This window comes from Anguilla anguilla, chromosome 3, assembly GCF_013347855.1.
Source record: "Anguilla anguilla isolate fAngAng1 chromosome 3, fAngAng1.pri, whole genome shotgun sequence".
NCBI classification, from domain to species: domain Eukaryota; kingdom Metazoa; phylum Chordata; class Actinopteri; order Anguilliformes; family Anguillidae; genus Anguilla; species Anguilla anguilla.
Window position 1 is genome coordinate 16,356,317 of NC_049203.1, and position 25,049 is coordinate 16,381,365.

At 43.8% G+C, this 25,049-nt stretch overlaps 2 protein-coding genes across 14 annotated transcripts in view; both read right to left on the reverse strand.

Annotated features, from left to right (window-relative positions):
• The window catches only part of LOC118224397 (inositol polyphosphate-4-phosphatase type I A-like), a 40,400-nt gene extending 25,735 nt beyond the window's left edge, over window positions 1–14,665 (reverse strand). For 8 of the 13 annotated variants that reach the window (XM_035411911.1, XM_035411915.1, XM_035411913.1 and 5 more), the window contains exons 1-7: window positions 14,239–14,664; window positions 9,517–9,676; window positions 7,191–7,282; window positions 1,522–1,751; window positions 1,186–1,230; window positions 769–887; window positions 182–298 (exon numbers count right to left, since the gene is read on the reverse strand). In XM_035411911.1, coding sequence (XP_035267802.1) covers window positions 182–298; window positions 769–887; window positions 1,186–1,230; window positions 1,522–1,621 — 381 coding nt within the window. In that variant the 5' untranslated portion in view covers window positions 1,622–1,751; window positions 7,191–7,282; window positions 9,517–9,676; window positions 14,239–14,664. Of the gene's footprint in view, window positions 1–181; window positions 299–768; window positions 888–1,185; window positions 1,231–1,521; window positions 1,752–7,190; window positions 7,283–9,516; window positions 9,677–14,238 lie in introns of all 13 variants that reach the window. The other 5 variants (XM_035411906.1, XM_035411909.1, XM_035411904.1 and 2 more) reach the window with 4 other exon arrangements.
• Window positions 14,666–16,549: 1,884 nt separating this feature from the next.
• mfsd9 (major facilitator superfamily domain containing 9) lies at window positions 16,550–24,141 on the reverse strand. Its single transcript, XM_035408081.1, has 6 exons — window positions 24,009–24,141; window positions 22,396–22,483; window positions 21,417–21,460; window positions 19,817–19,946; window positions 19,368–19,577; window positions 16,550–18,863 (listed from the first exon to the last, which is right to left on the reverse strand). Exons 1-6 carry the CDS (start codon window positions 24,090–24,092, stop codon window positions 18,067–18,069), a joined length of 1,353 nt encoding a protein of 450 aa, XP_035263972.1. The 5' UTR covers window positions 24,093–24,141; the 3' UTR covers window positions 16,550–18,066.
• Between the last annotated feature and the right edge of the window lie 908 nt (window positions 24,142–25,049).

Genomic DNA, 25,049 nt, shown 5'->3' on the forward strand with positions numbered 1-25,049 from the left:
AATTACCAAATTAAGTGTCCCAGTGCAGATCCACGTAATGGATAATATAAGATCTAGTAATAATCTCGAACAAAATAATGGACCCTTCAGTGATTTTCTCAATGAGGGCACCACACGCGTAATGTATGCTACGCGTGATGAACAGTGCGGCAGTGAGAATCTCCGAGGATGACGGCCTCACCGTGCCCTGGGACCGGTCCTTCACGTCATACACCGACAGCTTGATCTGCGTCTGCTGGGTGATGAGCGAGTCCTGGAAGAAGGCGATGCTGCTCAGGAAGACGGGGTTGCTGGTGCCCTGGGGTAGATGGGGGGGGGGAATGGAGGGGGGTGGGAGGAAGGTGGAGGATCAGATTCTGACAGATTCTGGGTCACGCATTACACACTACAGTTATTTTATGTTTATGCTTTATGCATATTTTATAATTTTATCTATTTTATGTAATTTCTAAACATACATTTCCAAGGAACAAGTATTACAGGTGTGCATGGCAGTATGTGCAAAAGGTGTGACAGAGTCTGTGTACATTTGAGGTATAAAAACCCTGTTACACAGAGCTGGCTGGAGACAGTGAAACCTCACTTGCTTAAAATGACTGGATTCTCGCCTTGTCTAATTGTATATGTGTATTTGCTACAGCAGTTTGATGCAGGTGTGTTGTTGTGGGGGCTGCTAGGTTTACTGCTACAGTAGGTGTGCTGTTAAGTGTATTTCCCAATGTACTGGCACGTGTATTTTCAGGTGTACGGACAGGTGATATGTCCCACCTCTATGATCTCCGTCTGTGCATGCTTGGTCCAGAAGGCCTGTGGGGGTGTGGTGCAGCTCACGGCCACAAAACTGTTGGGTTTCCGGTCCAGCGATGGAGTAGTGAGCTCACTACAGGCTGTGGGGGAAGAGGGATAACCAGTTAGACTGTGAGCAAAGTAAGGAGCGCTCACAGCTAGACTCAGTCCAGCAAGTCCTTTAACACTGAGCACCTGGCCCAAAAGACCAACAGCAAACACAACGGAATAATATTACCATACTTCTATACCAGTGTTGTCATAAAGATATACAGTAGCAGCCTGGTCAAACTGCATTTTAATGAGTTTTGAATATGAAACTTTTGTTCAAAAAAGAATACAGAATTTAGATCAGCTACAGATGGATAAGATAACTCAAACCCCCCACCCTTTTCTTACCCAGACTGAACTCCAGCACGGGTTCATCTGGATCCTGGCTGTTTCCTATGGGACAGCAACAGAAAACCGTCAACGAATCACAATTCATTGTTCACTTTCGCGACTACGAATCACAACAAGGAACGGATTCAGTTAAACAATGATTTACCACCTTATGTAATAACACGTTCAATTAAGAAATTAAAATAAGAATGAAAAAAAAATGTGACCATACCACAGTCAGAGGCAGAATTAATATTCCATCAGGTCCAAGAGCAATAAACACCTGTCAGTCACATTCAGAAAAAAATAAAAACTTGGGGACTGCCATGCAGTGCCGGTAACCATGGTAACCACCTGCGAGAGTGAGCCCCAGAACCTCGGAGGAGAGGTCGAAGGTGTTGGCGCGGTACACGGACCACGGCCGGTGGCGGGGGCTGCGCTCCCTGGCTGACATCTTGGTGACGTGGGGAGTGACGGGGTCTGGAGGGGTGGGGTAGCGGCGTGCACTCCCTCACACCCTCACTCCGTCAGGCCTTACTGTGGGGTGCGCCAGTCCTGCGTCCTTCTGTCCCTGGGTCCCCAAACTGCGGCGGGACAGAGGGGGGCAATGCTAGTGTGAAATTACCCCACCAGCAAAGACACAGAAAGCTTTCATTTCCATGATGAAACATGCAATTAAAACACACATCTTTAATTTTCAAGATTAGACATGCAATTAAGCAGTTGCTGAGCCCCAATAAATGCAGTGTGCGCGCAAGAATGATTTGTGTCCCTGGCCCACTTCCTGGAAGACTGAATCCAGTAAGATTTAAGCAGTTTTATGAGCGCAGAACTGCAACACTAGATCTTTCTTGTGTTAAAGCATATTGAGCTTAACGACTGAACGAGCAATACTGAGACCGAGCTGCGCTGCAATGTCTGCACTAGCTGGAAGCGCCCCAGAACGTTCCTAGCGCTCTACTCCTCTGGCTACTGTTGCTCGCTGTCGTTTCCTGCCCGGTCACGTTTCACGCTTGGTGCGGAGATAACGCTGGTCCGGATTTGGAACGAGGCACGTGTCCGTGAACAGCCGTTACGAAATAGCCCGTTGCCAGGGAGAGCCCGGCCGAAGCTCCTCTGAGGCGTTTTAAAAAACGAGAGGAACACAAAGCATCTCCTTCTCTCACTTCATGAATAAGTAAGCTTGGCCAAAGGAAGATGTATATTTTATCCACTTATGGTCCTTTGTGTGTACCTACCATACCTTTTGTCTTTTAGAAAACATAAGCTGTCTCATAATCACAAAAAACACCCCAGCCCTGGCACCTCCTGAGTCTCATCTGCAAACAGTAGTGACAGCCCTGCAGCTTTAACAGGGATTTACAATATTTGGGAGAAAAAGAGAAAAGGACATTTTCTCTGCCTGCTCTTTGGTAAGACAGACAGGCAGGATCACAGGAGAAATGACTTATTGAAGACTTTAGTTGCTCACTTTGCCTGCAGTTTTCTCTATGATTTGATCACATTTACTAACATTATAGCACAATTAAAAAAGGATAAGGTACATATGGGACACAAGGTAGGGGGGGAAGCAAAAAATAAGCAAGGAAGAGAGGAATTTTGTTCTGAATTGCTGCTGTAACTGCTGCTACATACTGCTCCAAATGCACACTCTTTTTGTTGTCCCACACTGCTGTTCCCGTAATGCAGTTCTAGATTGCTACCTTAAAATGCAGTCCTACACTGCAGTTCCACAATCCTGCCCTACAATGCTGTTCCACACCACTGCTCTTGCCCTACAATGCAGTCCCACAGTGCTCCTGCCCTACAATGCAGTCCCACACTGCTGCTCCCCACAATGCTGTCCCACACTGCTGCTGCCCTACAATGCTGTCCCACACTGCTGCTGCCCGACAATACTGTTCACACACTGCAGCTCTACCGTTCCTCACACATGTACACGTCAATGTCCAAAGTGCTGTACCACACTAATTCCCGAAACGCTGCCTCACACAGGCGAGAAAACACAATGGCGATGCTACTTGAATGGTTACCCCTCAATTCCCCGACAGAAACAGAAACGTTCCAGGCCCACACACAGCCGACATAAAAAAGAAGGACGGGAGTTTAAGTGCAGTGGACTCTTGGGCGTGGTGACTCATGCCAAATTATTCTGCTCTCTCACTCCCGCTTCCATTCCCCTCCCTTCCTCTCCTTCTCACTCCGTGCTTCCCCATCAGCAGAGAGCGGATTAATGGCGTGCACCTCCGGTGCACAGAAGCAGCTGTCACTTGGCTCTCCCTGTCCTGATGTCAGCTCCAGGAGGTGTGCTGGATAAGGGTATTAAAAGCGAAGACACCCCCGCTCACAGAATGTCATCTTCCGTCTTTAACGAGGGATGGGGCAATGCGTCACTCCAAGACTCAAACAGATCGTCCTAGTGACATCTTATGACAACATAAAAAACAAATGCTATCCTACTCCCTTATTCAGAGAGAAGTGGTGTGATGATGCAACACAAATGTCATCACCAGTAATCCACCAACAAATCCAAAATACCCCCTTTAATCAGAAATAGAACAGATTTATTTAAAAGGTTAGTGCAAAACTTTACAGGCATTACATTTCTCTTAAATTACTTCCATTCTTTAACATCTCATACTTTGCATTTTATTAAATATCTCCTTCCGGTGTCTGCCCTCAATCTTCGATATTGCACTTCTGCTATCCTCGCTCTCAAGCGTAGGCCCTCCTCCAGGAATGCTTGTGCGCTGGACCGAGCAATTAACCCATTTACAGCGAGGCTGGCGGCACAGAGCAACAGGCAGCTGCAGCCGAGCTCTATTTCCGTCTCTACAAACAGCTGTCACACACAGGAGGGACTTTTACCCCTCTGAGAGAGGGAGAGATGCAGGCCAACAGCCGCACGGCACCCTGCTTCCAGACCTTCCAGACGGCTCTGCTAGGGAACTAGCGCAACTCCTAGAGAACCACCTCAATGCCAACAAACAACCTTCCCATCATGCACCTGGGAGCACCTGGCAGCCGGGGTGGAGTTTTTTGTAAAAACACAAGAAATGCATGCACACAGGTACAGAGCACTAGGTACAATTTAGTCAGGAAAACAGCGAGAATTGTTGGGCTGAATGGCCTGTTCTTGTCATTATGTTATATCATGTTGTAACCTGTTCCGTTCTTTATAAGTGTACCCCCACGTTATCCTATAGTCCGCATTGGATATCAGGGGAGTTCCGTAACTGGAAGAGAAACCCAGAGGCCCCAGGAACACACCATTAAACTACATTACAGTCAAATATCCAGTATTAATTCCACCTTGAGCAGAGGTTAAAATAGACCAATAGGGATTAACTATACTGCATCAGAACACCGCTGATTTTAGTACCAATAATATGAAGAAGGTCTTTCACAGTGGCTTCCTCGAATTCAAAACATGCACCATGTTTTAAACTGATTGTGGTGAGATTATTTGAACCAAAGTCTTGTCATGGTCACATAAAACCGTCAATGATGGCAAAATCTATCAAGAACACTCAAATGCAGTTTGTCTCTTATTAGCTTCAGCTCTGCCAAACAGCCTGTTTGGGAATGCAAAGTCATCGCCCTCATAAAACAACAATCTGTGAGTTTATGAGTGCGGCCTGACAGAGATTAATGACAGTTCTGTACAAACAGAAGGTCAGGTGCTTTACAGGTGCACAGCAAGGGTGAGAGACCAGTTAAAGATATAGCTCTGCTGTCAGACCTTGGAAAAAAATTGACTCGATCCCTAAATCACTGCCTCATGTTAGACTGACTGATCTGAGATCAGGGATAAGATCATGCAGGGCACAGCGTCACATGATGTCGTTCCTTCCTGGAATGTAGCATGTAAACAGGAAGCAGGGACGTGCACTGCAGTCATAACCTATGTTTGTAAACACCATGTGTGGCACTGATGCTGAACCAGTGGGTGGAAAGAGCACCTGACCAGGTCCACCTAAGTAAGGACCCAGGGAAACAGGTGGACCCATACAGTATGTCAAATGAAAGCATGGAAGCTATGAGATACAGGCCCACAGCCAAATTAACTGCCATGACAAAGTGGGACTGTCATGTGGGAACAAAGAACCTTGCTTTTATAAACCTACGCCTCCATTGAACAGAGATATTAATTCATAGACTAGAGTCTTAAATTCTGGAACTAAATAACAATAAAATATTATACTATTCAGTATTAAGTGTTCCATAGTGATTGTACCAATGTATCAGGAGGGCCTGAGGCCCTGCTCAGAGTCAAAAACCCACAATTCACATTTGTTTTACTCATTGCTACGAGAAAAAGAACTTCTGCCAGAGAATGTTTTCTTGAGAGCAAAGCCATCAATTTCAACCTGCAGCCCACCTTCCCTAAGTCTTTCAGAACACTGAGGCTTAAAATTAGGCCTGGTAAGACTCCTGATTTCACAGCCCCTGATAAAAAGATGGGATGTCCTCATTTTAAAGGTGATAATTATCTTCTCATTATACAGACAACCCCAGGAGGACAGCTTCTCTAAAGTGAAGACCCAAGGTCTGAGCGAGGCCAGATTTGAAACAAAACCAACGTTTTCAACACTTAACAGATAACAGGGAGAAACGGGCTTTCATCTCCTTATCGCTTTTCTCACAATTTGGAAAGACCGGTGTCGTCTCGTGGGTCCGTCCGACACTCTGTAATACCCTTGGGCAATTTCCAGCTTTTGAAGAGTGCTCAACCAGTCGCCTCTTATAATCAGTCTGCAGAGAGCTGGTCGGAACAGCCACTGTAACACGGGACTGCACTAACCCATAAAATGCACAACACCTGATACCGATTCAATGCTCAGAATACAGCAAGACTCTATGATCAAATAAAGACCATACAAGCCTTTAGTGAATGAGTACATACGTGAGTATGTACATGAGAGTTAACACACTTCTCTATGCTCACACCTCTTTTTGTTCCTACACCCCGACTGAATAGGGTCAATAGTCAGTCCATGACCCAAACAGATAAATAGTGGAGAGAGGGGGAAACCACAGCAACAATCTGAATGAGTCCTGTTGGAAGATACATCCTTTATAAACAAAAATCAGTATATTACCTGTGTTTTTATTACTAAACTAGACTCAGAGCAGGCTGTCTGAATCGACCCACATTAATCTGTGTTTCTGCACCCCTCTCCCACAGAAACCATTCACTAAAACGCATCCCTCCCCATGCCCCACAAACAGCCTTACACTGCAGAACCACAGCCGCAAGGATTCAAAAGGATTGGTAACCTACACACATCTGACATACAGACATTTTTATTCACAAAAACAGTTCAACCATTTCATTTTGTAGATTGCTGCTCCAACCTGTTCGTTAAGAAGAAAGCTAAAGCTTGCAGTCAGTTATGCCTATGCTTAATTTAAGGATGGTCACTGACTGAATCCAGGTGTCTCTTTGTTGTGCCGCTTTTATTGTTGTTGTGCCTCTTCTAGTTTTTAACGGAAGGATCTTATGCAAAGGAAATGAAGGGCGTAAGTAGAAGAATAGAGCTGAATAATTACTTTGCCTAATTTCAGTAGCTGGGTGAATTCAGAGGAGACAAACATCACACTGCATTTCTCATCCTGGTAAGCATATAAAGCAGCCAGCTCCCACAATATTTAAAGAGCTGTTCTCCGGTAGCTCTGTCTGCTGATAATAAATCAAGGCCCTTTCATTGCCAGAGAATGGAGACTTAGATGTGACTGGACTATACAGCATAACAACATAGACAAATCCTGCAACACTTACAGGATAAATGTCAGATTTCTACTGTCCTACAGTGCTCCAAGACAGACGTCAGAGTGTTAAACTTCAGATAGTTTTTATCAGGGGACACACCACGGCTAACCAGCACCATCACTAACACACAGAGGAATTACAGCAGTACTGACTGTAATACGATGCCTGTGTCTCATCTTGTGTTACATCTCTGCTGCGCGAGCACACACACATGATCACACACACACACACACAGGGTTGGTACACTTACTTGCAGCAGAAGAGGGTTGGTGAGTGGTATCAGTGCAGGAGTCGGGTGCCGGCTGGGTCAGAGAGAAGGGGAGGGAGTGGCGTTTCAGGAAGCTGAGGAGGAGGGAGAGATTGAGGGAGGGATGAAATGAGGATGGGGAAAATAACATCATACGAGGAAGAAACATTCAAGGGCAGAAGGTTGCTTGTTTGCCAGGGGAGGTTGTTAAACAGGCGCACACAGTACAGTATATGCAGGATATGAGCCACACATCCAAACCAAGAGGTTTACGACACTTGCTACACCTCTACTTAGGCCTCACCTCCACAGAAACACGCACAACAGGTTTCCACACAAATGAGGATTCAGGAAACAAAGACAATTTGTCATTAAAACTTTGGACATTTTTCTTGTTTTCAGATCTACATCCCTGAAATGAGAAGCATTATTACTATTATTTATCTTCACCAGCCACAGGGGAAGGATGTGCTTTACAACAGACCCAAACCTTAATGCTACCCAAACCTAATAATCAGACTCCTTATGATAACATTCATCTAAGTTACAGAGAAAGAATAGAGGGGATATTTACAGCCATATAACACAAGGAACACCTCACCAACTTACTAAATGTAATTGCTGACAGTAAAATGAATTACCCACAAGCCATTGCTATTATATTGAACTGGTCCCTGGTCAATGGTGAGGGTACATTCTGACATTGGATACCATTCACTGAGCAATTTAAGCATTTCATTTACAGTGTTGGGTGCTTTTGGTAAAGACCTGGGATTGTACAGTAACACAGTTACACACCAGGTTAAATTCTCTAGTGGCCCACTGATGTTACAGTTTTACGATTTGCTGGAATCAATAAATATCTCATCAAATTAATGGATAAATCATACATACATACAATTCTACTATCTGAAGTTTTCCCAGATAGGGGTGTATGGACTCCAGGCTGGTAAATAATGTAAGGTAGGACTGAGTACCAAATCATCAAGGTTTGCCTGTGGCCACTGCCAGAAAATGTAGAAGTTTTGCTAAAAGGCTAACCCACTACTTGGTAGGCGTAATTGAGATTGATCAGCTGAATAACATTTTTGAGTAAAATGACTTTTTAAATATCAAGGATTGACCTTTGGTTTTATATTTCATAACATCCCTTTGTCATAAATTTAAAACTTCATATAGCTGCCAGCATTGCTCCCTGATATAACATACCTTTTTAAAATCTTGTAGGGGGAAATATTTATATTTTACACTTTGGCTTAAATTGTGTAGATTCAGCTAAAGCATTCTTAAAACAGGCTGAAGAACTACTGATATTACACTGAGACTGATAGGTAAAATTTTCCATTGGTGGTGATATTGGCTTTCCATCATTGAACCTGAATGTTTATTATACAGAGCAACTCAGTGCAACTCATGAAACTAAACATTCCTTTGACATCATCAGAGTCTCCTAGCAACTGAACCTTCTAAGCTATTAGATGAAACGGATGACAAGGTTGTTCTTGTCACATAAGATTTACAGTGGAAGCAATTTTCTACCCGGAAGACACAACAAAAACTGGATTAAATGTTGCCTTGATTCACCGGGCCACTTCTTCACTATGCAACTTCTTGTCTTAACAATCAGTAAAAAGAACTTCTAAAGAGGATATGACAGCAAACGGTGTTTAGCTGAATGCAAAGTGCACCGAGTGCTGTTTGTGTTCTCCATATGAGTTATGCAGGATCCACGTCATAGCCCTGCCGTTCCCAGAAACAAGGACAGTGATTTGGTACAGGCTAGCTCCAATGACACAGCAACAAAACACAGAATCATGAAGAGACCCTCTCAAGTTTACACCTATAATTTTCCTGGGATTCAGACCCATGGTCTTCTGGTTGAAAGCTACAGTCCCTAAGCACTAGGCCTCATAGCCAACATTCTAGGGATCACAGGAGCACACATTCATCTCCAGGCCAAGCAAACAAACAAGGATCTCCCTTACCTAAGCAAGCCTAAAAGTTCTCCCCTGCACTGATCAAATCCAACCTCTGCCTCGTCCTCCATATTTCCTTCTATAGCATGCTCCACTCCTGCACATTCTAATTCCACTCCTCCATCCTCCACACGGCTGCAGGCTCCTTTCTTTAGCCTCGGCTGTGGGGTGCACTGGCGCATAATAAACATCGCCAGAGGGGACAATGACACACCGTGCCTTGTGCAGAGAGATGCTGGACTCCATGTTGAGCAGAACACCCCACCCCCCCCCTTCGGTGCTGCTGCTACCGTCCATCCATCCCTACCGATCAGTCATCAAAATAACCATTCCCAGACTGAGAGCGGTCTTACCTCAAGCTGTCCGGAGAGAAAGCCCACCACTGTGGAGAGGGTAAATCCTAGCAAAGGTGGCAGACACAGCCCAACGAAGATTCTCTTTCTCTTTCGCTCTCTCTCCCCTCTGCAGCACAGCAAGCAAAAGCTGATCAATAGACAAATGATCCTTCCTCTTCTAACAGCAAAGGGGGGAGAGAGAGAGAGAGAGAGAGAGAGAGAGAGAGAGAGATCAGTAGGTAATACAGAAGGAAACCTGGGAGAGGGGGAATGTCAGTCAGGAAGAGAGACAGTAATGGGACTGAACAAGGCTACATAGGGAATTATGGCAAATCTGTAAATCCCAAACCACACCGGGAGGGGAGATGCGACCAGGAATCTGCCTCAAAAAATTCAAGCAAACCACTGTAAGATCACAGAGTACACACCTCAAAAAACCCAAAAGCAGCATGCCCTCCCTCACCAGCATGCCGCCATCTTTCAGACGGCTCAGTCCCAGCAGGCACCTTGTTGCGCGCTGAGACCGATTTCGTTAATCCAGATTTTGTGTGGAACACAGACAAGGTTCCATAAGGTCAGCTTTGATTCTGTCCTCCTGTGGGGGATCTTAACCGACACACACAAACCAGATGATAACTGCAGCTGTCCACATCAACACAGGATCAAACTGTTTCTCTGACCACTACACCTTCTGATGCACTTTGTTGATGGATAGGAACAGAAATCCTATCAGAAAATGAACTTTGGCAACAGGAGAGCTCCTGACTAGTGATGTCTCCAGGGAGCAGAGGTTTGCAATAATTGGGAAACATCAACAGCAGGGTTTTCAGACAGTCTTTCCCCTGCTGACCAGTTTATGGTTCCTATCAGGACAGTTCAAAGACTTCATCTTCAAAGTTGAGCTGTGCATGCCTGTTGTGTTTGTGTCAAAATTGAGGCTGCATACAGTACATTTGTTCTGAGTGAGTGAGTGTGTGTGTGTGTGTGTGTGAAAGCATGTCTCAGTTTGCACTTCAACTTCAAATTCATCATTTCATTTCAAATCCAATGTGCTAAGTGTCTAGAGCCAAAACAACAGAAATTGTGGCACTGTCCAAATACTTATGGACTGCACTGTATATATAGTATGTGAAGAGTATAATTTATGTATATGCTTCAGTATGGTAGCTAATCTGTGTATGAACATGGGTGAACATTTGAGTATGTATCCTTCTGTGAATATTTGAGTATGTATCCCTGTATGTGTGCATGTGTGTGTAAGAATGTGCATGAGTGGGTATGCGTGTTCACACTGGGAGCATCTGACCCAGGGTGACAGGTTGACTCTCCAGGCTGCTGGTTTCCTCTGGGCAGCGTGGGAGAGAGATGAGTCACAGCCCCCCCAGCACTCCCACACGCACACACACGGAGTAGGCCCCGGTCACCGGGAAGCGCACACGTGTGTGAGGGCGACGGTGCGTGTGCGCATGCGTGTGCTCCAGACAGAGACCGCACGTGCTTGCGTGTGCTCTGCACCGTGTGATCGGGTTTCCACGTGAGTGCTCCGTCCATACGCGCCTGTGTTAGCATCTCTGTGTGCACATGTACCGATACTCAGTCTGTGCTCACACACTCAGGCCGCTTGCTTTCAAGGGCAAGCTGTATCTTCTCCTTTTCCACGTGAATGATAATGAGACATGTACTTCACAGTATATTAACAAAACCTTCTAATTCAGACATCCATTTTCCCATTATTTTACCGTGGACATATAAATGGCGACTGCATGAAAGCCATTCTATTTAAAGCTCTAGAAGTCTTTACTGAACAGTTACTGTGTATGTTACAAACACAAGAAAGCACATTTAAAAACATCAACTTAAACCATACTGGTATCAGACGGATTCATTACTTGAAATCCTTATTGAAAACAACAAGGTTTGTTCAGTGTGCCATGCAATTTTCATTATGTTTATACCGTGCATTGCCCTGACCAACCTACAGTGAATATCCCCTAGGAGTAATGGTAGGAGGCAAGTGTTTGTCCAAACAACAATATTCTTCATAGATTCAACAGGATGTAAACCAAAATTCCAAACAATATTTATGATAACCTGCTGTTTCAGCTATCAATGGCCATGAGTCATTTTGTTTTTGCATGACCTTAATATAAACAACAAGACATCTTCGGATGTCTTCAAGGCTATTGCTAGAATATTTACTTGGAACATTTAATCTAATATTTTCTGGAACGTCTAGTTGGACCTGTTATTTGAAACTTTACTTGAATAGTTGGAAGAACATTTACTCACATTTACCAGATTGTTTTGTAGAACGTTTAGCAACAGTTACTCTAACATTTTCTCAGACTGTCACTATAACATTTATTCCCAACCTTACTTGAATTACTACAACAGTTGCTACAGGGTGAATAAAGAGCAATACTGTTCTAATTTTCATTCTCCTTCACATGGATACCTGACTGATGTCCTAATTGAACGGATGCAGCAGTCTAATTCTAGGTTTCACAGTGAGGCTGGATTTAACTGGCCTGTCTAGTGCTCACTTAAAGATGTACATGGAAGGAACCAGAAGCTTCTAGGCCCAATGGTGGACCAAAGTCAGTAATGAGGGCCACAGTGCAGCTGGCAGTTACGGACGCTACATTCCATGGTACATCCAAAGGTGGATGTTACATCCAACCATCTCTATACCTTTCATACAGTGGCTGTCACAAAATTGAATTGGGTAGGCTTGGGTTTAGGTCTGCGTGGTCATTCTTGCACGACATTGGCTTTATAGATTAAGTCCCAGCATTCTTTGGGTCAGTGAAGCCACTGACAGGTGTGGTTTGGGGGGCTGGCCTTCATGTGGTTTGGCACAGTTCTCAGGGGCAATAAAACAGTAAGCATAAGTGCTTAGAATCTGCACTCACCATACTCATATTCCATGGTAGGTTTGATTATCTGCTTAAACTGATTTACCACGCCTGATGTCCTAATTAACATTAATATTCAGAGGCAGCATCGGTGGGACAGAACATTGTAAGTCTAACCTGTTAAGTGGAGAAAACAGAACAAGTGACAGCGATTAAAGGTCTGGTTTCTCCACACTCTTCAGTTCACAACCTGACCTGTACAGTATGCATTCCCTACATTTAGACTTAATTTACATGTATGACCACGTCCATGGTAATGAAGTAATGAGTGACTAATAGGGTCTGAAAAAACAGGCTACAGTGAGGGAGTAATGAGAGGATCCAGAAGCTGGAACATCACAGGAAGTGATATATTCATGCCACTATAGACATGCTGCTTGCAAATACTGCTATGCTATTTTTCTACAGGAGTGCTGGTGGAGGGATCATTGTAAACGGTTGAGGCTCAAAATGAGCCAGGGCCTCCTGTGAAAGAAGTGATGTAAATTTCCAGGCGCTTTTCACTCCGCAGACAAACAGGTCAAAGCATATTGCATATTATAACTGAACATAAAATTATACGACATAAATAGACAAAACATTTGAGCTGCCTATTTCAAAACCTAGGACCGCTCACTCTAATTCATGTATGTGTTACTGGAAATGGCCTGTTGTGTGCAAGTCATGTAGTATGTAGACTATTAGCGGTCACTGGCAGATACAGGTATCGCCTCTTGGAACACAAGTAGCCTAGTAGTGAACTACAGAATCATCCACCACACTAGAGAATATCACAGCAACGCTGACATTCAACCGTGAAAGGCATGTGCTTCTGCATCTTGCACGAGGCTCTGTTTTATTTAGGAGTCTGAAAATACTGTTCCTGTTTTATGCACACGTGCTACGCACGGTCACGATGCGTTAGAGTCCCACATTTTGGTCCAGGATCTTGTGGCATGCGTACGAATTCGTTCAACAATCAATAAACAACAAACAAATAATAAAAAAATCTGGTCGTCTTGACTGGAAATACATGCCCTCTTCTATTACAGCTCGGTGTTTAGATTAAAAGTAAAACAAAGAAAATACATATATAAAATCACAATGACAGGTCTAATTATAGGAACTACTAGGCTAATAAACACCACGCGTAGGAACCTTATTTTGAATCTTCTATATGAGCTGTGATAGATACATTTTCTTAAATTTAATTTTAACCGACAGAGCTTCAACTGCAGCGAAAGTCCATATTGAACACATTTAAAACGATGAAGGCACACTCACAAGTGTATCAAATCTTGGATGCCACACGTAGCGGTCCAGGTGAATACACTTGGCACTGCATTACGCACTACACTGATCAAATTACTTCATGTCAACATACGTGTCACAGCTATTAGTATAAAAAGATAAACGTCCACAAAAAACATCGGTGAATTCGCACTGTGAATATATATTAATGAATAAATGTGATTTTCCTTAATACCCAAAATACGTCACTTAATCTCTATATCTGCAACTACCAGAGAAGCTGCCGAGCGATTTCTTAACACCTCACAAAATAATAACCAAAGCGCGTCATGTTTTCATCTTTCCACCTCAGCGGACCCTAGATTGGTAGCAATGCGGTTCTGGTCTATAAAAAACATACGTAGGAAAAGGCCCAGCCGTGACATAAACAGTAAATAGCACAATGACAATAGCGGAGCTAATTATTAAAGCGTTTCCAGACCTAAACGACTGCGATGCAATTGCATAAGCAATTGCACAGAATAAAAAGGCAAGCCGTCCGTTTAGCATTGTGTAACAAGACGGGGCTATAATGCGCACGCTGAGATATACTTACGTTTCTAAGGAGCAAGTCCCCCTCCGTTCTTTTAAATGTTGTGTATCAGATTATATTCATCATCCTATTTTTTATGCAGAAGCTACACCAGGTGCTTGATCTTCTTTTACTAGAACATCCTCTTCCTCGCACTGCTCTGCCCACGTTCGCAATGCCAGCAGAATCAACGCCCGTCCCCGACGCGGTGCTAATGCAATTATGACGCTGTCTCAGTTTGTCGAAACAAACAGCGCCGCGGGTTCGGGACGTACATTAGAACTCACATCATAATCGTACAAAAATTATTGGGCCAAGACAATACAACAAAATACGGGGTTATGCGGGGTAAACAGTGCCCTGCCATGAATACCCGAACAAAAATCCTATCGGCTGCAAAACGTGGAGACCCTGATATTATTGATATGAAATGATTTCATACTCGACTTGTTCAGCCTTTGTTGGGCATGCGCGATTCAACAGAGGAACATTAGCTTGTAATATGTAGATGCTTTTATCCAAAAACTGTGCATATGGAACATATTGGCATGCCATATCCACTGAGACCCTGTGGCGCATAGGGTAGCTGTCTCAACCCATGTACAAATTCGATACCCCCAGTAGTGGAACGACCTCCTCCTCCTTACATCTAATCATTTCTTTCAGGTCTTGAGGCATTCACCTTGACAATGGCATGACTTTGATAGTATAACTTATTTTTTAGCTCCAGTAGTGTTTGCTTGCCATGTGATTAACACTTGTGTCCTTGAAATCATCTGCCAAATGACATTTTAAATAACCCTGTACCTTTTGCTATGCTGTAATGGACTTCAACCAGTCCAGCTCTTTGCCTACAGGTATGTAATGTGGTGCCAGGAAGGGAGTAGTGGCACTGTCCACCAGGGGGCAGCACCAGCCATGCGCACGGGTGTGGCCACAGCAGCGAAACACGGTAATCACTAATGCTCTGGCTAATTACCTCATCATTGGGCTTAATAAAAGGTGGTCTAGTGGCCGGGCCTAGTAGGATGGGGTTTTGCGGTGTTTTTGTGGATGGTGCTGCATTTAGTGTATTTTTCCCTTCGTGATTTGTATTTTCATCAGCTAGCTACCTAGACAGTAGCAAGCTACCTAGCAACAGCAAGCAAGCAAGTGGCCATCTACAGTGGCAAGGAAGAAGGATGGGTGGACTGTGGATTTGGACAATAGTATAATATTTGTTGTTTTGATTTGGATACTCTCTGACACACTCAATTTAAAGTGAAACCACGAATATAAGGTTAAAATACACTGTCAACTTTAAGTTGAAAGTATTTACATACATCACTTGTCTTCATTGATGATGTGATTTCTGATAGCAGCAAAATGAATTCAATAGTTTACAGAAATATATTTTATCTGCTCATGTGAGATGCCTCAAAACTCACTGGACGGTGAGATTCACCTTGCAGCAGGTCCCCTGAAATAAACAGGAACTGAAGATGGCTGCAATACAGGCCTGGCAGCACGTGATGATATCCAGCATCTGGTGATGTCTATGGGTCACAGATTTCAGACAATGGATTTACAATGAAGTACTAAATAAGACAACTGCATTTAAGATCATGATAATTTGTCCAATTTCGGTGCCCTTAAATATAGGGACTACGTATAACAATGGCTTTAAGTCACAGTGGATCACTCCATCTGACTGTAAATAAAGTCCATACTGCAAGTGGAATACAGAGCCAAAACAAACAAACAAACAAAAAAAAAAACATTGAGTCACTGTCCAAATACTTATGGACTCCATTATACTGCAGGTGCAAAACCATGAGTGAATTGTAGTAGGTTACATGCAAACTGAGGGATACACATACACAGAGAATGTATTGGGGAAATGGAGAATGTCGGAGGGATTCAGGTGCAGACTAATGGGTAATGCAGACTCTATAGGCTTTCTTCAATAACCACCTAACGACCCACTCCATCCGTTTTCTATTACACAGCTGATGTTGACTTAAGGTAAGTCCATGTGGTTCCACTGCTCCGGATGATTGACAGCAGGATGTGGAAAACACCACCCACTCCTGTTTACCTGTCAGCTCCAGAGTGGCAGGGTCCACAGATCAGCCTGCTTGGAACAGGCGTAACAGATTCTCAGGGGTTCTGATTGGAATCGTAACCTTTGAGTGCAAACCCTGCTGATCTCTCCAGGCTCGAAGTACAGCAGCCATTTGCTGTTCTCTGGACAACACTGCCGCCTAGTGGTAGTCTGTTTTGAGCATGAAAAAAGGGACAAAAGCCGGTATTCACGTAAAAGGCCATACAAAAAAAAAAAACAGCATCAAAAAAGACTTTTGGAAAACCTCACATTTTCTTTATTCCTTCATATTTCACCATAAATATTCACACTGGATTATTTTTTTTTTCCCCAGTTGAAAAAGAAATCTACCAATTTCCAGCTGCAGTGGAAGAACAGCAGCAAGAGACATGCTTCCTGCCTTATCAGACAAATACAATTGCTCTGTAGTAGTAGCTACACCAACTAGCTACAGTGACCAATTAAACTAATCCTTGATACAGTACAGTTGCTTGGATGGACATTTAGATTATTATATTATATTATTATATTTAAGGGAGTATTTTTGAGCATTGGCTCTACGTGTCGCCTACCGACAACTCAAGTGCTCTGTCTTCCGTATTTATGCAGATATACTGCTGTAATGTCTATAAGCTCACAACTACATTTCATTCACACAGTAATATTTACTATTGTGGCACAAGTGAAAAAACAGCAGTTGTATTCAATGTGAATGCCTATTGAGCCAGGAAGTCAACCGATCAAATTAAAACAGTCTGGGACTAGGATTTTAAATATCACTCAGTGTCAATGCAGGCGGGCATGTCTTAACTATAACTTCATTAAAGTAATACATTTTGAGAAACTCCCACTGCTTTTAAATACCTAGAATATAATCTTCGATTAAATTTGCAGATTCAGCATGTCTTTATATAAAATACACATAAATAATTAGAAAATTATTTACCAATGAGCCCAGAAAAATTAGAATGTAAGATCAAAACGAAACCCAAGAAAGACATTTAAAACACTATGCATGTACCGTTAAAATTAATACTGACCCCAGCTCTGCGAAAGAGTGAACCAGCCCGGTCCGGCCCTGCCCCACCCCACGACAGAAAAACAGGGCTAAAACAAGGTGCTCGTGGGATGACTGGTAAACAAGCTTAATTACACAGGAATTCTACAAATGCATGGAACTTGACCTGGTCTCCTTCAGCGGCAGACTAAAGACAAAACAGAAGGAGAGTTAGTGGTTTTTGATCCACAACAAAATGTTCTGCCAGGCTACACAAATCGTGAAACATTTTAAAAACTTGTTAGACTGGTGGAGCAGCAGCATCCCTGATTGAGTGATAACTGAAGGAGGATCGGTAAACCCTCTTGTTAAATGGGCTGAAGTGTCCTACAAGCTCATGAAGCAGGGGTGTGGAAGCCCACCCTGCGATTTTGGTCATTCTGCATCAGGTCCTTGCACTCTTTCTGCACAATTCGCTCCTACACGTAAACACATAAATTCTTCACAAACAAAGACTATTGGACCTGGTGTTCAGGGTTCACTCAGAGACACTGTGCTCAGGTTTAGTGTTTGCCACCTCATACCGCCCTTGGAAAGGGGATGCTGGGATAGCAATGCTGGTGATGGTCGCCGTCCGCACAGTAATCCTGCTGGAGGCTCGAGACGCGACAGCAGGCTCCGTCTCCGTGACGACTGTCGAGGCACACCGGTTGAAAACGAAAACTGACTTTCAAAAGACTGCCGAGGGCGACACCGCCCCTCCCCCTCAGAGTTAGGGGTTTTTGGCCCTCCCCTTGCCGTCCCACCGGGGCATGCGGACGAGCAGCAGCAGGACGGCCGCCAGCGCCAGGACCACGCCCAGGCTGGGCGGCCCGCAGGGGCTGACCTCCTGGGCCAGGCCGGAGAGCAGCGGGGCCAGCACGCGGCCGACGGCGGTGACCGACTGGCCCGCGCCGATGAGCGTGCCGCTGGCCTGCGCGCCGCCCCGCCGCAGCTCCAGGTCCGTGATGCAGGTGCGGCCGATGGTGGTGGAGATGGCGAAGAAGGTGGAGGTGAGCAGCACCTGCCAGACGCTGGCCGCCGTGGCGTACAGGAAGATGAGCGAGCAGGTGAGCACGGTGGAGTGCAGCAGCAGGGCCGACATGTCGTTGCGGTACAGCTGGGTGACGGGCCCCACCAGGCACCCGGCCAGGGCCCCCAGCGTGCTGCTGTAGCTGATCAGGTAGCCCGTCACCTTGGGCTTGAGGGCGAAGCGCTCCTCCAGCGCCAGCGAGAAGTTGCTGTAGTAGAGCATGATGGCCACGGCCATCAGGAGGCGCACCAGGAACACGTCCCACATGTCCGACGAGGCCACCGCCCGGATCCGCAGCAGCACCGACGACAGCTGCCTCCAGGCCGGCTGCAGCGGGGACGCCTCCCGCCGGCCCGCCTCCGGCTCCGCCCTGCTCGCGTGATTGGTCCCGTCGGAGCCGTTCTGCTTGGCCCTCTGCTGGTGGGCTTTGGAGCTGCTGTTGGCGTTAGCGTCCGTGCGGTTCTGGGAGTCGCTCCAGGGCAGCATCCAGACCAGCCCTGAACAAACAGCAGTCCCTTTTAAAGACGTGTCTGTGCTTCCCTTTCAAGGTTCAAATTACATATTTGGTATTCGCATCGATGCAAGAACAAACATGAAAACCCATGTTGCATTATGCTATATGCTATAAGCACAGCCATACTTTCAGCAGTACAGACTGCAGCTGCCTCAATATAGCAGCTGAGAAGATTTTGCCTTGTACCATTTCTCTTGCCTGGTACCATTTCTCTCAGGACAGGATATTTAACAGTCCTTTAACCGATTTCTTTCTTTCAAATTCAACCAAAAAATGTTTACTGACATTAACTAAAAAATAATAATTTTTACCAATGCATAGAAATTTGTTGCAAAATGGAATAGCTGAACACTACAAGTGCAATTTTTTTTTCTCAGTCTCAAATGAAGATTGTATATTTTTAGCATTCAGGGGAAGGGAGTGTTTAATAAATAATTAGACACTCACTCCCTCACTCTCTCTCTCTCTCTCATTCGCTGTCTCTCACCTGCATTGAGGAGGAAGATGGAGGCACAGATGAAAGAGGAGGTATAGAACCCGCCCTCGTGCTCGGTGAGGTACCCTCCCACCACTGGCCCCAGGATGAAGCCCACGCTGGAGGCCGCGTTTAAGTGCCCCATCACCAGGGGGCGCTCCGTCTCTGTCACCAGGTCAGAGAGCAGGGCCCGGCAAATGGACAGAGAGTGCTTAAAGAGCCCTGTGAAGAAGGACGAGAGTATCAGGCGCATGTGAGACACACTAGAAACAGCCAGTACAGACATCTGTGAACAGGCCTGGTACTTTGAACTGAAACCAATATTACATTTCAACTAAAACAAATCCCTCAAATAATGACTCCACAGGCTACATGGTTTCTATTAAACTTCTCTGCTTTTTAAAAATCTACATGGACTGCCCCACCACAGGTATCCCCCCAGCCACAGGTATTCCACTTACCCACAGGTATCCTGGCCACCACAAACAGGGTGATACTTGTGGACAGGCCCAGAAGGGCGTATCCCAGAGCACTCAACAACAGGCAGGTGAGCAGGGAGTACCGCCTGCCAACCACATCACTCCAGCTGCCCTGCAGATCAAACACACGCACACGCACACACACACACACAAAGTTATAGAACTACAATTACTGGATTTACCTGGAATCAAGTAACAGTGGCCACCAACAAACGTTCTGCAGAAACTTAATAATAACAATAATACTAATAATAATAATACATCATCACTGGTACAAATCAGACTGTTAATTTACAGATAAAATCACACAAAAATTATTTGAGTAAAATAATATTTAATATCGAAAACGTTCCCCCCAGTGGCCTGAGTTATAGGAGGAAGTGGGACCAGTCTCTCAGGAATTCCACAGCGCTGCCCTATCAGGAGGGCCCTGCAGGCGTCTCCTCGCTGGGGTAAGAATGGCACAGACAGGCCAGGGCTGCCCTAATGCGATCACACCGATTCAATTTACTCGTTTGGAGCCCCGGAGGAACCGAGGATGAACGGCTCCTTCTCTTTATAATTAGTCCCATGACCCCGCAGTTTGGAACTCATTTTGGAGGGGGTGTGGCATTGCTTTCTTGGCATTCGCAGTTCTGTAATGTGCGTTGCTGAATTCAGTGGGGGATCATGGATCATGAAACTGTTTATTAATGATTAAGGGACGGTACATTGCTGTATCTGAAGTCGCACGACATCCTTGTTGCTGCTGCCTTGAAAACTAAGCAGCCAATCTACTACACAAATCCCACAGCAACTCAGTGGAAGGAAAAATAACTGCATATCAGAAAGCAAAAAAAAACGTTTTCTCTTCCTCTCTACTTTTCTCCCACACTCTCTGAAACTCAGTCAGTCTCGTCTCTACTGCTGAACATACCCCTACTGTGCTGTCACGAACCAGACTCAAAAAAACAGACCAAACTCAAGATGCCCAAAAAATGTGCCACAGATGAACACAGCTCTGAAAAACAGACATAGTGCCTAGTTTACAGGATGTCCTTAAAAATGTGACTATCATCGGAGGCCTTTTTTAAAGAAAATATAAATTAAAAAATGAACGCACAAATTCATTAAAGGAAAAAAACTGCTCCGTTTTGAAATACATTTGGTAAGAACTACACTGGTCATGTTTTTCGTGATAACAGGTTCCATTCTCATCCTGAAAATGAAAATACGTCTTTTGGATGATTACTTAATGACTTAAGTGCACAACTGAAATGAATGGCTTTCCTGGATGAATGCTAAATGGGGCAGGAAAATGTCACAAAATACTGAAAACTGGACAGAAACATTTTCAGTATTGGTATTTTCATAGGACAGCTGATGACACTGAAAAAATGAAAATTACTAGGGCTGTCCTTTGAATAGACAAATGTCCCACCCTATGGTCAGACTGCCATTTTATGAACTGCTAAGGCAATACAAGGTTATGTATTCTACTGCATTCCTTGTACTGTGGTTTTATGAATTTTCAGTGAACATACTTATACAATATGGGCTATTAAAAAAACAAACAAACAAAAATTAAAAACTCAATACTTACAACAACTGTACTGGAAAACAGCTGTAAGACACCATAAGTAGAACCTGAAATGTGAATGGAAAAAGTCATGTTTATTATGAATGAGGAAATTATTAACATGGGATAATTTAGTGCTACCGTACGTATCGATCCATACTACCACGGAAGTTATGCAAGCACATCCAAGTCTCATATCACAGATAATACAAATTCGATTTTCACTATGTTTCATTACAGACAGCTTCCTTTGTACTACTGTAATGTGGCTTCAGAACATTTCTCCTTTCCAAGATCCCATTAGAAAAGGACACATGGGGTTATTTTTTTCCAAGGTTGAGAGAGTCAAAGAAATCTAATTTAGGCCCAGCATATTTGCCATTTAACTACAGAGCGAGAACGTTCCTACAAAACACGGTGCTGATAATACTGATTGAAAAAGAAAATGAAACAAATTTAAAAATAATTGTACATACATTACAGGTGGTTTGTTATTGCCTGGGGGACAGTTAAGCAGAATATTCTATTTTTATTTACAATTCTTCACATTAGATTTGTACAAAGTAACTGATGTTAAAGGTGAACAATTGGACACCAGCAGGGGATGCCAAGTGGCTCATCCTGTTAGGGCACTGTTTCAATGAGCGGATGGGCCCCACGGTCTGGTATCGAATCTGTACAGTGCTGGCAGCCCCGCAAAGAGACGCACAAATGGCTCTCGCATCAGATGGAGTGACAGCGTCTCATCGCACAACGGCGGCCCCTGCTGGTCGATCGGGCATCCACAAGTCCGCCGGCTGAGCTGCATTTCCTGTGACACACATCAGTGCGAGGCCAACTTGCAAACTGCAGTGTGATAAGAAGTGGCACGCTGACATCACCTGCTTGAGAGGAGAGCACATGTCCTGTGCCATAGGTTAGGGGGGCAATGAACTCTGATTGGCCATTCCAAACTGGGAAGAAAAGGGGGGGGGGGGCATAAAAAAATGAAATGAACACTGACCTACAATCCCTGCTACCGTGGGACTGGCTCCCAGCGACTTTACATGGTGGCTGAGCAGAGGGATAATCATACTGACACCAAACAGGTCCTGTAGAGGAGAGGGATTGGGAGGGGAGGCAGGACAGAGATCAATCTCAGCTGTGCAGCATGTCTTAACTTTTAACTGTTATAATCATGTAGGCCTACTCTGGCTAGCACACTTAATCAGCCATATGACCCCAGAATCATACCACATGCACGAATCAACCCATAACACATAATGAATGGAACCTGACCAGCTATGAGGACAAGCAGCATTTTCAGCGACGTGGAACCTAAAACATCACATTCCGACAAGGTTCCGTGCTGGTATTTAGAGAACATTAATGCATCGCATCAGTACTGTTCATGTACAGGACGGCTACACACTATATGGTAGACTGACTGAATGCAAGGTAACAAAAACACACAAACACACATATGGAGCCAAGTTAAGCATGAATGCTGATTAAAGTCACACATCGAAGTTGCACTAGAGTCACGGACCTTTCCTTTACACTAATAGCTTCATTTGTCCAAAACTCAACCCTGCCAGCACACGAAGAATGAAAACACAAGGAGTGTTTTTACCAAGAATTTTAAAATTAATTTTACACAGAATCTTCTCTGCCACAGAAGGTTTCCTTTGGATTAAAAAGGTTTTGTTACCTCTCAACTAGGTCAATTGTTTCAGTTCAATTCATTTATCTTCAAAATTTAACCTTATGTTCCTGAATGGCTTTAAGCAAGCATCACACGATTCCCTTCAGGTGACTTGGGTGTCATTATCTATTGATTATGGACAAACTTAAACAAATATTTAAAGTATACTTTGCCACAAAATAAACTATGGTAAGATTCTATGGCTAGCATATTTCCATTAGAAAAAAAGCCATTAGCCGGACCTAAAAAAATAATGTGTGCAGAGCAACAACCAATTGCCAAGGAGTGTCTCAATCAAATAATCCAATATGTCAGCCATAACACAATGTCATTACACGCGTTTCAAAATGCAAGATAATTAAAATCATCATCAACAACATTATAATCATAATTCCGTCTCTCCCAGGAACTGATTAAAACGTGAAATAGTCTATAAATAAACGCATTTATTTGGAAGAACCGACAACAAGAGAGAACACTGGCTATTGCATTATCCCGACCAACACAATCCGTATGCGTAGATATAATGATTTTATTCTGTTGTTATTAATAACCGACCTGCGGGTGTAATGAATCTAACACTAAGTGAAACCAATTGCATTATGTAAAGGTGAACTTTGCATCCACAGTTAAACTGCCTCTCTGACATTTAAAGTCTTAGCATTAGCCCATTAGACAACTACATTCCTACAAAAAAGTACCATGTCAGATGGCATATTAACAAAACACGAATAAACTCTTTTAGACGTCTGAGAAGTCTAAAGCTGTTTGCATACCAAGCAATCGTAATGCAATTGGTAAACTGAATAAGCATTTTACAGCAGTGAGTGTTAGCATTTAGTGTTTGCAATAGTGTACCATGTCTATCATTAGCTTTCTCAAGTACTGTATTACTTACGTGTTCCCACGGGCTTTCATATCGTTTCACTTACCATAAATCCAACAACATACATGCATTGTATAAACCGCGTTTTTCTGAGTGGCTTCTGAAATATGCTACATTTTGAGTAATACATTCTAACGCTCTACCAGTTCATGCAATGAACAACACGGAAGCGCTCACTGCTGCAGTGCTCTGCAGTTTCAGTACGTAACCGGTTGGCAACGTCATTGAGGTCCATTGCATTTTTTCTTCAGGGATTCTAGTTTTGTACGATTCGTATATTTGTATGTAATACAGATGAAAACACAAAATACATATTTTATATTTATTTCTATATCAAAAACAGCAGGCTTCCGCAGCTAAACCTACATGTTTTGCTTTTCAGTAAAATGTGTGAAATATGTCTTGTGGTACGGTCCAATGATTACGTCAGACAGAGGTAGTAGAGCGGTACATTTAAAAAAGATAATAAAACCTGTGAACTAATTTTATAATCTGTAGTGCTGATACATCATTGCGGGGGCCAAGCACCAATGGTGCAAAAGCTTTCAATTGGTTTTAGTTATGTGTTATTATTATTGTCAATTCATCATCTTATTCCTGGCCAGGGTCACGGGAGGTGCAGGAGCCCATCCCAGCAAGCATTGGACGAAAGTCAAGATTATGCCCTGGACAGTTCACCAGTCCATACACACACAGCATACACACACCATTCTGTCACATACCTAGGGGCAATTTAGACTCTCTTTTTTTTTTTTTTTTTTTACCAAACTTTACACATTGATTGAATGGTACTCCAAATGGGAATTGAATGATGTTGGCTTCAATTGGCCGCTTGGTAGTGCTACAGAAAACATTTGAAAATCCATAGTTTGATAGGCCATAACTCCCGATAAAAATTGCTATGTCCGTTAATGCTTCAGTTTGGAGGGTAGGCTTAAATAATTAGCCTGACTACACTATGAGTTGGTGCTATGGAGCTCAGCAAGCGTAGGAAAATTGGAAAAATTCAGGGTTTCCTTGTAGGCATTTGAAACTTGCTCAGCTGATAAAGCATCTAATTAGGAATATGCCTTTATTTGGCTTTTGC